This window comes from Nyctereutes procyonoides, unplaced genomic scaffold, assembly GCF_905146905.1.
Source record: "Nyctereutes procyonoides isolate TBG_1078 unplaced genomic scaffold, NYPRO_anot_genome, whole genome shotgun sequence".
Lineage (NCBI taxonomy): Eukaryota > Metazoa > Chordata > Mammalia > Carnivora > Canidae > Nyctereutes > Nyctereutes procyonoides.
This window is the reverse complement of record NW_026575135.1, coordinates 45,030,001-45,046,880: the sequence shown is the minus strand read 5'-3', so window position 1 is coordinate 45,046,880 and position 16,880 is coordinate 45,030,001. Positions and strand designations below refer to the sequence as shown.

The window sequence follows — 16,880 nt, the reverse complement described above, 5'->3', positions numbered from 1 at the left end:
AACTCTTGATTTCAGCTCAGGTCATGAGATCAAGCCATGCATCAGGCTCTGCACTGGGTGTTGCTTAAGATTCCTTCTCTCCCTTTGTCCCTCCCAAAGCACCCCCACTCCCGCTAAGATAAATACATACATACATACATACATACAGACGTAAATAAATAGAAATAAATAAACTTTAAAAAAAGCCCTGTGTGCTTAAAAAACATACAAGTTTGGTCTTTCTTTGTTACCTCTTTAGTTTGTTAAGTCCTCTGTGATTATTTGGCAGTGTTCTCAACCAGAATTTTGCTTTACAGGGTTAAAAATCACTACACAGGACAGGTGGAACTCTCATTCATTTTTCTTACAGAAATCTCCTAACCCTTTCAACTTCTTTCAGCTTAGGAAGTGGGAGAATGGGGTCTGCTATTTGGACCAAGGTGGAAACCAAAATAGATCATGGCTGTAATCTCCAAAGTGGATGCTTACTAGCATAGACACTACTGATTGTCAAAATTATTAATTAGCTGATTGTTTGTTGGTGGAGATAAAAGGCCACGATACCGCCTGGTGAGAAAGGGCAAAAAGTAAGCAAAGAGAGACACCTACTTGACTGCATGGTTCTGGCTGATATTTCAGCTGTGGAAGCACCCAGGCCTTGAGGAGAGCGTGCGGCCAGACGGAAGTAGTACAAACTGTTTGGTTTCAGCCCTTGCAGCCTATAAGATGTCCCTGGCTCAATGGTAACTCGTTGCTGTGGATAAGTAACAAAAGAACTGGGTCATTTTTATTAAGATACATGCAAATATTTTTATCACACTGTCTGCAACCTCCAGTTTCTGCCATTGGGGTTATAAAATCATCAAAATATCACAAACAGAACCAACAGTGAGTATCTAGGACTCTACCAGGGGAATTACAGAAGGAAAACATCAGTGTTTAAAAAGCAAATTAATACAACAAGTAAGGCAATTAGAACAATGGAAACCAGAGATCATTCTAATGATGATCTAGTTATCAAATGCATCAAATAAGAGAGAGGTTGAGAGGCCACTACCCATAAATGTGTTGTACCTTACGGTGCATGTGTTGCTGTGACAAAGCCCACAATAGCAATTGACACCTGCCCCTGGCACTGGAGCATGGCCAATGTGTGCAATTTCAAATGAAGAGATTGTCTAGCTCATCTCCCATGACTTTATGCATTTTAAATAGAGGCATAGAAGATATGGCCAAAAGTAGCAACAAAAACTACTGTACGGTTTCTATGACATTGCTACACGAGATCTGAAATTGCAGAATTCTGATGGGATAAAAACCAGAGGTTAGTCACTGAAGAAAGCTGGATAAGTTATATGAGACTGTATCATCACTTTAGACTTGATTTAAAATAAAAATAAAAAAATAAAATAATTTTAAGACCTTCTTTGTGACTACAGAGCACACAGTTGGAGGAAAAAAGTCAAACTTTTCCACGAATTTTAACATCATAAAGAGCTTTTGAAATAAGGTTTCTTTAATTGAATATTAGAACTCTTACTTTTCATGCTTAAAATTGACTTGTGTTTTAGCAAAAACAGAGCTATATAGGGGTAATCAATCTCATATTGAACATCAGCCTGTTTAAGTAAGCCTAAAAATATCCACTAATATGTAATCTAGTACTGGCATAAATAATCTTAAGGCTTCTCGTTGAATACAGTTTGCTGTTCACACAAACAGAAATCATTCAAGGGAAATTCAAATATAAAAGTAGAAAAAACATCCCTAGGGTATTCTGGCTCACAAACACAAAAGCTTTTCAGAAATTTTAGATTTCCCAAATGGTAAGTAAAAAGGGAATCCCCAAAGAAACAACTGTAAAACAGAGTAGATGTGCCAACATTCAAGCATCTACATCTATAATATTCTCAGAGGAGTACCACTCTCCTACACTGTTGTATTTTATTTGTTTTTTAGTTGGGTAGTGGTAAGGATTTAAAATAAATTAATGTTGAATTATGTCTTAATAAAAACACCAACAGTGGTAACATGAGTACTTTAAGTTATAGCGGCATTTCAATTACATAACTTGAGTGCTTAATTCATATTGGCTCTGTTAGCTAACTCTAAAAGCACTGTATTTAGAACCTGGTCTTTGGAGATTCTGCTCAATTCAAAGAACTGTAATAAGATAGAAGCGTATAGGAACATACTAATTTATTATAGCATTCAGAATGATATACCATAAGTTAACTGATAATATTTCATTTATTATGTGAGTGTTTTAAAAAAGATATTTCTGTTAGAAGTCAAGGGCTGCCTAGATTTGTGAAGATCTTTTTAAGATAAAGAATACTAAGAAGTATAATAAAATGACTTAGGTGGATTGAGTTTTCACATATAGTTTCACCAACATTTCTGTCCCAATGTTCCAGACTGGATTTCACAGGAACAAAAGAATTGCATTCATTGCTATCATATATTCCCATTCTGAAAATGTTGGATGTATCTTGATACTGATTTCTGTAATTTATACAAAGTACACCCAAGAGGTAGTAGATCCAAATCCTTAAAAAGATCGGTTCTGGAACCTGAATGCCTCCCAGTTCTGTCATTCAATAGTGTGAGAGCTGGGGGATTTGTTTATCTTTGTGCCCCATTTTGTTATATGTAAAATCAATTAAAAGGAGAGACTGACTCACAGCACCACTGTAAGAACTGAATGAGTTAACATATGCGAAACCCTTGCTATATCTGTCAATATATATATTAGTTATATTGACTTTGTTTCTCCTTTCAGTGACTATCAACAATGGTCAGACTTCTTCAATGTACCATTTTCTTATTTGCACAGCACACTCAGACATTACATATACTCCTATAAATATCAAAGAACTCTTGGCATAGAAATAAACATTTGCTACACAGCCTCTTTCTCTGAACCAGTTTGGACAAATCATCTATCCAAAGCCTTGGAGGTCATTTAGTCACATGTCGGCATATGACTCAAGTACTATAATGCAGAAGAGAAATAAAGGAAGTCCTTAAGTCTCATGGGGTACATTCCTTTAGATACTTTCAGATGAAGTTTGGGAACCTGGAAATAGGGACAGGAGCTGTTTTGTTGTGGTCATTTACCCCACTTCACCTTCCAAAGGCTTGAAATCAATACTCTGATTTTTTTGGTCAAGCTTCTTTTCTGATGAGTAAATTTTTCAACCTAAGTGCTCTATAAGACATCTGACCTTTTGGCAGAACTTGGGCAAGTACACAAAAGTAGAGTCACGCCACAGTGCAGTGAATGATCAGAAGCAAATGACCTTACCTCTTCGCCATGTTCCCCATCCTTGTAGACCAGTTCGTAGCTGGCAATGGTATCTGAACGTGGAGGTGTCCAAGACAGTAATATACTTGTTTCTGACTCAGGTTCAGCTTTGAAGTTTAGTGGTTGCCCTGGCACTAAAAACAGGAAGGCAGAGGACTGAGCTGATCATCACCTTGAGTATTTGAAAACCCTTCCATTAGTGCATCTGTTTAAACTTCTCAAAATGTGTCCACATACGTCAACTTAATAAAGAGCTAGGTCTCTTAACATTGTTATAGTCTACTTTCCCTCCTTCAACATATGAGAGTATTATTAACACTGAACTTGTCCTTGATCAATTTAAAATCTATACAAGATATAGTAGAATTAACAAATATAGAATAGATCAGTTTCTAAATGTGATCTTAAGAATAATAAACTTATTTCATAATATTGGTAAAAGTAATAAACGAGACAATTTATACAATCCACTTGGAATAAATATTGTCTAAATCATAACAAGTGCTAAATAAACACCATTGTTATTTTACAACTGAGAGCTTGTTCTCTAGCACTACATTCAACTTTCAAAATTATTTCCAATTAGATTTATAAAATCCCACCTTTGCTCCATGAAGAAACCTACTGGTAATCCAGAATCACATTGCATTTTTTCTTACCAACCCATATTTTGAAAAAGAGCTTAAAAAAAATCACTTACAAATAATTACTTCTAATCCCTAATTGACTTTTTAAATCACTTAGTATACTAGGCCTAAAGTGAACTTAATACTGTCCATAGTAAGATGGAGCTAAATTTACTACACAAATCAAAAAGTTTAAAGAATACATTTATTATCAGAAATGCAGTAATTTAACAGATGTTATCCATAATTCTCATATTAGTCACATACCCTTGTAATAGACAACTTGGAGAGCTCTATATCAGATCTATTAAAAGATGAGACTTCTATCTAGTTTAAAACACTTTATTCAAATGCTGTATTAGAATAGGTTTTACAACCCCAACGTCCTAGTTAACACCAAATCCCATTAAGTCCTCTATCCCTTATACATAAGACTCATGGAGCTCAGGCATCACTAGTCCAGCTAACCTTACATGGTCCTTGGTCCATGTCTGCTCTGATTGGTTCAAATTAAATATTTGTGTCATTACCCCTGATATTGTGTTATGTCTTAAAGGCTGATAGCTGACCATATGCCTGTATTCCCACAAGTAAACATGAAAATTCTGTGCATATTCAATGAAAAACAGAACAATAATACTTTTATACTAGAGGGGAAAGAACATGTGAAGTGTTTTTTGGTGAATGGGCATAAACATTGAAAAACTTAAGAAAAAATATACTTTGTAGCTAACATAAGACTTCAATTTCTTAAGTAATACTTAAAGCATAATTTTCCTAAGTAAGAAGATCTTTGGAAATATAAAAGGTTTTACTTTTTTTTCTTTTGTAGTCATCTCTCTGTAATACAACTTAAAAAAAAAGTCTTTTGTTTAAAAAGAGATCTAAGTCTAAACAGATCTACCACAATAGTTTCCAGTATTCCTATTTTATTCCTCTGTCTGGGGTGCTAACAGTGTGTGTCTGTGTGTGTGTGTGTGTACGCACACGCACACGCTCATGCATGCACACATGCGTGCGTGCACATATGTACCTGCATGTGCAGGCATACACTCTCATGTTTGGACTTATGAATAAGGGGGGATCAATAGTCAGTGCTTCTTATTTCTAGTTGCATTCATCATCTTTTCTCCTCTTTTGTATCACAGGCCTTGAGATACTCGTTAACTTGATGCCTCTGTGAACATACTTTCTAAACAGGGTATCCTTTTTTCTTTTCTTTTTTCTCTGTATTTGCCTAGTGAGATACCTAAGGCAATCATCCAGACCGAGAAATGGAGACAAAAGAAGATAAAAGATCAAGAGCAGAGAAGGGAGAACAGAGGGAAAAATAAACAGGAAAATAGCAAAGCAAATAGAGAATGCATTAGTTCTAAAAGGTAAATACCAAAAACGCTGGCAGGAGCAAAAATGGAAGCCAAGAACAATCAGACAGATGGGGAATTTATGATTGGATTTTAATATTCAGGTGATTAAAAGGGTTCTCCCCTAAAAATGCACATTTATGCATATGTGTGTGGTCACTTCCTTCTCTCCACTTTTGTTTCCTTTTTTCTTTCTCCCAACTTCCACCAGCCTGGGAAAGAAGAAAGCCTTATGGTAACTCCTGACTTACCCCAAACTGGAACACAGTATTGTCAAGAATTAAAAACAGGGACAGAACTGAAAGCTGCTCTCAGGATAATAATTGCTTGTTATGTATTTCCTCCCGGACTAATGATAATAATAAATTGACATTGATTGAAAACATCTTGGAAATCTAATTAACTTCTTATTTAAACTGTTTACTTTTTTGCTTTTAATTTGTCTTGAACAAATTCCCAGTAGGTCTCAATGTTTTATCCTTGTGTAGTGACACAAACTTCATCTGAGCCTCCAATGCATTAAGACACCTCTCCTTCTAAATAATGAATTAAACAGGCTTGAAGCGTCAGAGGGTGTACTGTCCATTTTATTCTTGGACAAAATAAGCAGTGGTCAGATGACTTTAAATAATATATACAAGGTTCTCCTCCTTCTATCTTGTCCTTCTTTCGAAGTGGTCTGGAGGGTAATTTAATTTACTAGACGTTAAATTTGTGGTAGAAATATGGATGTCCAGAGGTATCAGGCAGAGAGATCACTTAGTACAGAGACCAGTGGGGTCTGGGGCCAGTGGAAGTGCGCCTAGCCACCTGTAGGCCTTGGTAATGTTCAGTGCCAGGAGACTAAGGCTTTGTGCAATTTTGGTCCAAGCTTGCCTGAACTGATTTTTCAATGGAAGTTTACCTTCTAGGTAAAATCTTTCCATTTTTAACCATTGGAAATTAACTGAATTAATTGAAATTAACTGAAAAACACGATAGGAGACAAATATGTCTACAGGCAAAATCCAGCAAATGGACAAGTGCTGTCAAAGACCTTTGTATTATATCAGTCTCTATATTCATAAACACCTTAAGGTGCCACCTCCCTGGGAACTGAAGATTCACCTACGGAGATGCTTCCTCATTTAGCCATAGTTGAAACAACCACAATAAAATGGAGTCATCAAAGTAAAAGAAAAACAGCTATGAAATTAATGGATTTATGTTTACATTCCTCAAACACAGTCGTCTTAATGATCATAATATATGTACATGAAGGATCACTTCAGGGAGCCCCAAACAGTCTTATTTCTCTGTATTATTTAGAAACACAGGGAGTACTTCATCTTCTGTCAGTTAGACTTGGATATCAATTACTGTGGCTTCAGGTTCTATTATCATGTATGTTTGTGTTTTTTTAAACACAAAACACACCTTCCCCCCCCCCCCCGCCCCTCTCTCTCTCTTTCTCTCCACAAATGTTCTCACAGTCTTTACACCTCAAACCAACTGGCATTCTTTTATCTTCACTTATTGTTTGTCTGTGTCTATTTTACTTTTATTTAAGAGCTTTTCTGGGTTGTAGTATTTCTCTCACCAAATAACTGAACACAAATTTTATAGGGAACTCTGAGATTCTGGAAAATCATGGGAAAAATTTTAATAAGTCTATCTAGAAACTTCAGAGCAATCATTCTACATTAAAAAGCGAGATGTGATCATATCGACCATAAACCAAATTTAGAATTTAGATGTGGACAGAGGAAATGTGGGTAGAACTGAAAATTTTTCCTTAAAACTATATTTAAGAAATCTTTGTATTCTGTAAAGTGGTGTCAACATTATAGTTTCCTTCTTGATTATTTAATGTCCACAAGGAAATACAAATATGAGTTATCAATTCCCTCAATAAGCTTATGATCCTATTGATAAATATAAAGTATTTGAGTAGTACTACTATCATACTCCATATAAATATCTGAAGGCAACTCAAAGACAGAGAATGGAGAATGAATGAGTGATGGAGGTAAAATCTGTATGTCACCTGAAATGCTAATAATATTAGAGATAGATACTTAAGTAAAATTTAGGAAATATTTCTAAGGAGGGTTAAAATGTAGTAAATGGCTATCCAACAATTTCATTTAGCTATATTACAAATACAAAATATTATCAGAGACTGGAAAACCTATTACTGCTAAAATATATTTAAAAATGTATTTAGCATTTTAATAAATGATAACAATAAAAACAATGACCAGAATTTTAGAGGTATTAAAACAAAACAAAATTCAAAACAAGGAGTCTGATTTGTAAGTGCCAAAAACATATCATTGATAAGTATTTAATACATGAGCACCTGCACACATCTTACTCTCAATTGTCATTATATACCAATGCGAAAAGTTAAATTTTATTACAGTTGTATTTACATCCAGAGCTCCTTTACTCAAATTCCTTTTAGCTCCTTTGCTAAAACTATTTTAAGAATGCATTTAAATTGGATTCATAACTTGGGAAATGGAAATCAATTTTTTTCTAGTTTGCTCAGTTAGGCCTGTTGACATACACTAATAAAATGATTTAGTAAGTTCTAGGAATCTAAAACATAATGTCTCTAAATGTCATAGATATTTTTATAACAATTTTACAATGCCCAGAATTTGGAGTGGAATTAACTTCTTCAAAAAGTTTAAAGTTGGTGTTATTCAGTATTTATTTAGTAAATATACATAATTCTTTTCCTCCCAAAAGCCTATACTGAGAAAGGTATACACATAGCAATCCATAGATTTTTCCCAAGAATCTATTAATTGTGCAGAAAAATTAGAGGTCAGATATGCTTTCTAAAGAAAGAAAAAAGACAGACATTGGGATTTAACAGATTTAGAATGGCTCCAATTAGCACAAACATCAGGCAATATTTTAGGGCATTAGGTCTTAGATGTAATTTACTATATTCTTTATCACAGTTTTATTTGTCTTTTATACAGTACAATTACTGTATGTTCTTATTATAATTATCTATACAAGAAAACTATATAAAAAGACATTCTTTCAAAATGTGTATTCTAATAGAAGAAATCTTTTTCTAGTACAATATAAATTCTTCCCTTGACTATGGACATATACTACATTCTCCATATTTTTAAGGTGAACTAGCAGCAAGTGACTGTAATGCCAGTGGTAAAGCTATGGAAAAACTGGAAGATGAATTCATGTTTCTAAAAAATAATATTTTAACCGAAATATTATTTTCATATCTAAAACCATTTAAAAATTACTTAATATTGTTAACTGTATGAATATTCATGATTAAGGAGAATATTATTGACTATAAAACAGATTCTATTTTGATTTTCTATATTATCAGAAATACATAATTTAATATTAATCCTCCATTTACATCAATATGTTAACAATAATCTTAGATGAGTTCAAAAGTGACAACTTTCCTCTTAAACTCACTTTATTACTAAGTACTGTTTCTTCATAGTCCAATTTTAAACAAAAATAGAACGGTTAGTGCCAGGGAATTAAAGATAAAAAATGAAATGAGCATCTTTCAGGTATAGAAGACATAGAAATTTGTATCTTTGCATGTACAAAATTAAAATATACTTAAGAAATTCATATATCTTAGTAAGTAAATTGTCATAGGTTTGGGAAAGATAAAATTGCAGTTAAAATAATTATATCCTCAAATTTTCTGTAATCTCTCTAGAGGAATATTTCATAATGATTTTATGTTTTTGCCTAGCTATGATCCTAAGAAATAGTTAGTCAGCAAGAAAAAAAAGGAGTACCTCAGCATTAATTATATTAGGACTAACATCATTGTATTTGGCAGGTGTCCACTAACATCAAATGGCTTTTTGTTAATTAAGCCTAGGGAACAGATCAAATCATTGTGCTATTTTGGAAGGTTTTCTTAGCCTATTGATCTTGGCAGGCACAAGTCATTATATCTTCTCAATCAATGAGTAGTAAAAGTACAACTATTATACAAGGTTCTTGGAAATAATATAAAAATGCTCTGAGATTTGGAGCAGCTATTCTAATGCATCAGTGGCTCAATTCATCCAGATTTTTCTAAGTTTATAGTCCCACATTAACTCAGTTGCCCCTGGTGTAGCCCTACCTTAACTGAGTTATGGCTTATGTCATATTATGTCTCTCGGTGATACAGAAAACCAAAATATGGTCCATTTAACCATCAGTTCTCTATCTATCAATAAACTATGGCCAAGGGATTATTGTCTGTCTTCTGTGTTCTGAATAAGGATTCTCATGATTCCCATGGATTCTTATGTTTTAGTTGAATTTAGTTCCAGAAAGTATTTGGTATCTCAAATACCTAAATCTTCCTAGTGTCAGGGAAAAAAATTTATAAATCATCAAGGAGTCCTATGTTTAAATTTGTGGTTTAAAAACTTAGAGCCAAATTTAGTGAATCAAGTATAATAACCTATGAAAAGAGGTATTCCTTTCACTACTTTCAGATAAGCTTTTTTTTTTTAGATCTAAATGATGTTTTGTACTTTTGTAATGGAATAATCTAATAGCCAAGTCTTTCAGAAGTAAATTCATACAATTCTTAAATAAAGGTTTATCATAAAGATATGAATAAATGAATGATTATGTTTCCTGCCTCTATTTATTTATTGAGCACCTGGTGGGCACAAAAATTTAGCAGACATTAAACCTGTCACAAAAGGCAAACTATTAATTTGAAAATAATGAAGGTTTAAGGTCGGCAGGGAGCTTGGATTTAAATTCTGCCTTCCTGCTTACCAATCTTATGGCCACAAAACAAGTTCCTGAATCTTCTTTAATCCTCAATTACTCATTGGCAAATGGGGTAATTCCGTATCTATCTAATTGGGTACTAAAATTAATACATGCAAAGTTCACAGCAGACTATGCCACATATGCAACTGTTTTTATTATGATGATGATTATCTATTACTTAAGTTATAAAATGTTTCTGTCCAATAACTAATTCATAGGGCTGTTATGGGTTGAAGTGTATCTCACAAAAATCCATATGTTGAATTCCTAACCCTCAGAATGTAACCTTATTTGGAAATAAGATTTTTGCAAACCTAATTATTTAAGATCAGATCACTAGCTTAAGCCTTAATCTATTACGACTGGAATCCTTATGAAAAGAGGAAATTTGGATAGAGAGACATGTCCACAGGGAGAAGAGATGTGAAAACAAAGGCATGGGTCAGGGTGATGCCTCTCCAAAGCAAGGAACAGCCATGATTGCTAGCAAACTACCAGAAGCTAGGAGAGAGGCCTGGAAGCTCCCTCAGAGCCCTGAGAAAGAACCAATTCCATGTACACCTTAATCTCAAACGTCTGGCCACTAGAACAGAGAGACAGTAAATTCCTGTTATTCAAACCATCCAGTCTGTGGTATTTTGTTACAGCTGCCCTAGAAACCAAATATCACCTCGAAACTCTACAAGGCTTATTATTTTTGATGAGAAAACTGAAGTTCAGAGAAATGAAGTAATTGTTCAAGGTTATAGAGCTAAAACTGGTAGGCGTGGATTCAAACTCTGGTTATATTACTCCAAGACTAGGAATTTCAAAAATATTAACACTAAGGAACACATGGGTGGTTCAGTCAGTTAAGTGTCTAACTAGTGATTTCAGCTCAGGTCATTATCTCACGGGTGGTAGGATTGAGCCTGTGTCTGGGCTCCATGCTCAGGAGGGAGTCTGCTTGGGTTTCTCTCTTTGGGTCCACCCCCACTTCTCTCTCTCTCTCTTTCTCAAATAAATAAATAAATCCTTAAAAATATATATCACCACTGAAAAATTAGAAAAACTAAACATGGAACACAGGTATATGTTCTTTTTTTTTTTTTAGGTATATGTTCTTACGTATTTTTTTATGTTTAAAGTGTTAGGTAGCTGCTAAAATAGTGGAAAAAAATAATCTTAAAATAATTAACCAGTTTTAGTCAAGAAAAAGAACAAGATTCACAGATTTCTGCATTTACCAATGAGCTATATAAGGAAAATTTAATCTACAGTGTTCTTCTATATATTGATATAGCAAATAAATACAGAAGAACTGCAAGAGCCAAGTAGGAAAGATATATGAATGTTTTTTAGAATAATTGTGTGTATAGAAAAATAGACATATTATTATAGTTATCTTTCATATTATTAGAGAAAATAATAAATCCATGAACCAGTGAGAGCCAAATCACACTATGAAAATAAAACAAAGCCAGGCAGACTGCAAATATGTTCTGAGGTCTCTGGTAGCCAGGGAAAATCAGTGAACACCCCCAGTGATATAATTCATAAAGATGAAACATGAAAATAAGTCAGGGTTAACCACACAGGTTGATCTGGTTCTGATAATTCAGAAAATGCATCCCAAAGATTACCAATGTGTTATACCTACAGACTAGAGCTACTACATCCAATAATATGGTTTTTATGTAGATTCTTGGAACAGACCAATGGCATGCTGCCAAGACATTGAGATTAACACAAGTTATGAGGTAGCGACACAACAAGGGGTCAAACTAAGAGCTCTCAGATGTTCAAAAATAAACTTTCGAAGAAAGTTGCTGTCATATTCTCAACCCAAGGCAAAACTGATCACTTTGAATCAGATCAGAGGGGTCTGATCTCTGCTTATGAAAATAAAACCACTGGAAGGGCCAAGGTCTTCTCCAAAAAATAATGCAATGTCTGTTCTAATGTCCAGTAAAATGCATCAATGAGGCCCCAAAGTTTGATCCTGGATCTCAATAACTGTCTCTCTCTACCCATGAAGCCATCCAAAGAAAAAAAAATAAAAGAAACATCAGAAGATTATTTTTAGTGAATAGCTTCCCTAAAAAAGACCTTTAATTGTCTAAGACCCCCTGAAAAAATGGTTTCATTTTCAACTTTATCTTGAACCATAAAACCTTTCCTAAGTTAAACAATTGTGTTAGAGTATTCTATCAGTTACTAATATAAAGCAGCATATTTCTAGTCTCAAATGCTGCATGGAGGATGCATTCACCCAGCTCATGCAGAAAAATCTTTAAGTCACTCAGGTACAAAAAAAAAAAATGCTAAATGCATCCCTCCACTTAAAAGTATTACTTAGTCTTTCAGGTGTCCATACCTGTTCCACTCCAGAGACCTTATCTTAAACTCTCGTTTAGAAACTCTTAAGTATCAAAAATTAAAATTCATACTTATCTTGGTCCTTTCTTTGTTTTTGCCATTCCCACCTCTTAACATCTATTCCTCCCCTCCTGCCCTACTTCCCATCCCAAACCTGACGTACCTCCTGTCTGAGTGATGACTTGTATGTCACTTGAAAGAGGACCATCTCCAATTGAGGTAAAAGCCAAAACTTTGACAGAATATGTTTTCTGGGGCACTAAGTTGCCAATAGTAGTGATTTGGCTGTCAGCTACATTATGTTTCATCCAGTTGTTGACGTGCTGAGTGGGATCCATTGTATAATAAACTCTGTATCCTTGGATTTGCCCATTTGGCTCTTCAGGTTCCTTCCACTGTACCAAAATGGTGGTTGAACTTAACATCCGCGCCTGGACGTCCCGTGGGGCACTGGACGGTGCCTGTTCTGAGGTCTGTGTTAGCACAGGCTCACTGGGAGGTCCCCGCCCAATGTTATTGACAGCAACAACCCTGAATTCATAATCTGAGTAGGGACTTAGTCCAGCAACACTGTAGCGAGTGGTTGCCACCCCATCAATTTCTTTGTAAGGTTCCTCCGAATTTTTAGGTTTATGTTGAATAATGTAGTAAGAGACAGGCTCTGGGTTCCCGGAGTCCCATGTCAACGTGATGCTTGTGGCTGTGCTCTCTGTCACAACTGGAGTTCCTGGAGGTTTGGGTAAGGCTTAGGGGGAGAGGAAAGGATGGTGAGTATTCATCATCTCTCAGATATTACAAAGATACATAAGCTGTACTACCAGAATGACCAAATTATGCATCTACCAAAGATTGAATTAGATTTGATTATAACAAAAGATAGTTTTCTAAGTGGGCAGGATGTACAGTAAGATGCATAGGGGACAAAGGCCATTTTACTAGAAGCATACTAGAGCATTGTATTTTGAGGCTTGTATCCAAATCCACCAGTTATTAATTATATGATCCTGAATGTGTTGCATAACCTCTCTTTGTTTTAGTTTTCTCACGTGGAAAATGGGAAGAACTATCACTGGATTAATATTGTATAGCTGGGTAACCATATTTCATGAGATTGCTGTGAAGATTTAATGAGCTACTCCAGTAATGCTCTTAGTATGTATCCAGCACCTTCAAAAAACAGTAGTTGTAATTATTACTATTATTATAACCAAGAGTTTGGCAATTAGCCAATTAGCCCCTTGCTTCAAGAAATGAATAACTAAATACCAACATTGAAAAGAATACAATTTAGAATATTTTGAAGTGGCATTGAATTGCTATAGACGAATAATGACCATAATATTTTCCAGCTGTAAGACTTTATTACTGTAATTTAAAAAATAATAATCTAACCAAGAATTTTTAGATAAGAAAGAATAGTAAATTTCAAATTAATTTCAAATTCATGTTTTTAGTTAATATTCAAAAATGTTGAACTAAATTAAAGCATATTCACAAATAACTTTTTAAGGTAGTTTACTGTCATAATATGTATTCTATTTTTTTAAGATTATTTATTTATTTATTCATGAGAGACACAGAGAGAGAGAGAGGCAGAGACACAGGCAGAGGGAGAAGCAGTTGCCTGTGGGGACCTGAAGTGAGACTCGATCCCAGGACCCCGGGATCATGCCTTGGGCACAAGGTGATGCTTCACCACTGAGTCACCAATGTGTCCCTATATTCAATCTTGGTAATACCTGGTTATCTGACAAATATTTGCAATTAAATCCATCTTTTAGAGCTCAAATTCTTTCCTGTTAGCAGAGGGACCTCACTCAAAATGCTACTGATTGAGAATACAAACTATCCACACTGGTGACCTCATACTTAAGTGTCTTGCCCTGGAGATTGATTTTGAAAGGAATTGTTACTAGGGGAAGAGAGAATTCCAGCAAGCTAACTTTTGAGAGAAAACCCAGGATGTAACATTCATATGATTAACCCTTTCAAACGCTTTTTCCTTGTCAATGTAAAGGCAAAGAGTACAATACTCTCTAGAATGGTAGATGTTCAAGAGTTGCAAGCTTGTACTTGATAACTCCGGAACACTGCTAGTACCTTGCCTAGCAGTGTTAACCTGAATGGACGCCTAACTGAATGAATGAGGATATATTCTCCCCCACTCTCTTTCACTTGTTCTTTTTGTTTTGATTTACTTTTTGCCTATAGGTTTCATCCTTATATTTGTTTATTTTTGAAGTGCAGAGTGTAGGGACCGGCAAGAGTCAGGAAAACAAAGGTAAGTCGAACAAGATATTATTGTTACTCCCGAATTTGAATTCTTGAAAAGTCTTCAATAAACCTTCAAATATTTGAAACTGAAAAAGTTATTATAAGAAAGGTGATTCAATATTTGCATATTATTCTAAGAACTATAGAATGATAATATTTGGCCAAGGGATTTTACTGAAAACAATAATAGAAAGACATTTGTTTAAATATTCTGGATTGGCATTTTTCAGAAAAGTAGATGATCTAAGTTTTCCCTAGATAGCTTTCTGAATTGTTAAGGTAAGTAAAAATATTGCTAATTAAGGTGTGCTTACTGATACTTAAAAGACATTAATTTTGGGGTCACATTTACTGTATAGTATAGGTTTTGTGCCTATAATGTGTGGATAGTATAAGTATGCCTAATACAGTTATGGATATTCAATACAATGTTACTATTTTAAATGACAGTAGTCATTTAATGTTGACAGTAGTGTGTAGCTTTGTTCTCACACCACATTATTGCTTTTATGCAGCATATATTTGATCTACATGCCTGGTGGGGGATATGACACCAGTGACAACACATCTGTTACTTTTTTTTTTAGGATAATACTTCCTGGAAAGCAAAGATATTTTGTGTTCATTTTTGCAATAGTCACAGACATTTGGGAGAATCTAAAGTCACCCTCACTCTGACTGTGTTTGCAACAGTGTTCTAGAATTCTATAAACACTGATAAAAATAACTGGTACCTCACACACTTACTTTTGTTTCCTTCATTTCAAAAATATTTGTGAAACATAGTACTTCGGTTACATTTGGTGCACTTAAAGGAAATATTTCCTGAGCACTTCATGTGCAGTGGGTAAGAGATTAATTTAAAATAGAATATAATGTCCCTTACATTTTGGTTCTTAATGATAGGCCCCATTAAAAATTTAAAACATCTCTTATTAAGCCATGTTGATTTAATTTTCTTTTGTCTTCATGTATTTGAGCATTTATTAATATTTACTTGTATTTTTCTATCATACACTCTCCCCAGTGTTGGATTAATATGAAACCTGTATGCATTAGTTCTATCACAATGGTTGACAGTGTCTAACATTTCTCATTCTGCCTGGTTAGTGCTCAGGCCCAGTCTATTGTTAAATGTTTTGATGATTATCATCACTTAGGCTGTCAGTCCTTTTAAGAGAGAATCTGCCTACCTAGATATGTGTACCTTATATGATACCATAGATATGATTAGACTTTGGCACTTGAAAACTAAACCCAGATGAACTGATTCATTTTAGAATTCCAAGGGTAGACTTTGTAGGAACATTAGTCAGGAAATTTCACTTTCAGAGCAAAAACCATTGAGCATACCTTTGACAGTGATCTGTGCTATTGCTTCAATGACACCCAATGTTGACATAGCAACACAGGTGTAATTTGCTGACTGTCTTACATCATTCAGTTCCAGTACATTTCTTCCTATTGGCATATCATCTTCAGGTGTCAGATCTTCTGCCCCCAACATCCACTTCACATAAGGCATTGGTGACCCCACGGCCACACAGGTGATATTGACACTTCCACCTGGCATGATTTCATGATTAGTAGGTGGGATAGAGAATCTTGGTGGGACACGGCGAACTGGAACAAAACACAAGGGAAAATGATAAAATACACAAGGCAAGATAAAGTGGCTTGTTAAACATAATGACATGCACTGTACAAACACAATTAAACAATTAAAACATGTCGTGGATTTTTCAAAAACAAAACAAAGAAAAACTGTGGATAATACAGACCATACAAGTATGGTATGTGTATACACAGAAAAAATCATTTAGTTTAGTCATTGGTATCTTAGACACATTCATACAAAGGTTGATTCAGACCTACAAGGGCCCCACAAAAAAAAAAAAAAAGAAAGAAAAGAAACAACAAACTATCTACAAACTAACAATACACAAACGTCATGCATAAGATAAACACAAAAACATATACATGCATGCATATAGCAAAGATCCTATGCATGCATGTATATGCAGAAAAGGGGGCTGGAAGGTCATCAGCAAGTTTAAGTTGAGTATCAAAACCAACTTCAGTGCTGTGTACTTCCAGTTGATGTGAATGTATGTGTGGGACCACACTGTCACATCCCAGCCCTGGAAAACATTATCTAGAGGACACGGAAAGTGCAATTTATTTGCTTTCAGACTCAGA

General features: G+C 34.7%; 1 protein-coding gene across 16 annotated transcripts in view; it reads right to left on the bottom strand.

Annotated features, from left to right (window-relative positions):
* Positions 1–16,880, bottom strand: part of PTPRD (protein tyrosine phosphatase receptor type D) — a 504,675-nt gene that overhangs the window by 169,892 nt on the left and 317,903 nt on the right. For all 16 annotated transcript variants that reach the window (XM_055302389.1, XM_055302395.1, XM_055302392.1 and 13 more), the window contains exons 7-10: positions 16,035–16,304; positions 12,571–13,152; positions 3,287–3,420; positions 589–733 (exon numbers count right to left, since the gene is read on the bottom strand). In XM_055302389.1, the coding sequence (XP_055158364.1) occupies positions 589–733; positions 3,287–3,420; positions 12,571–13,152; positions 16,035–16,304 (1,131 nt within the window). The remainder of the gene's footprint in view (positions 1–588; positions 734–3,286; positions 3,421–12,570; positions 13,153–16,034; positions 16,305–16,880) is intronic.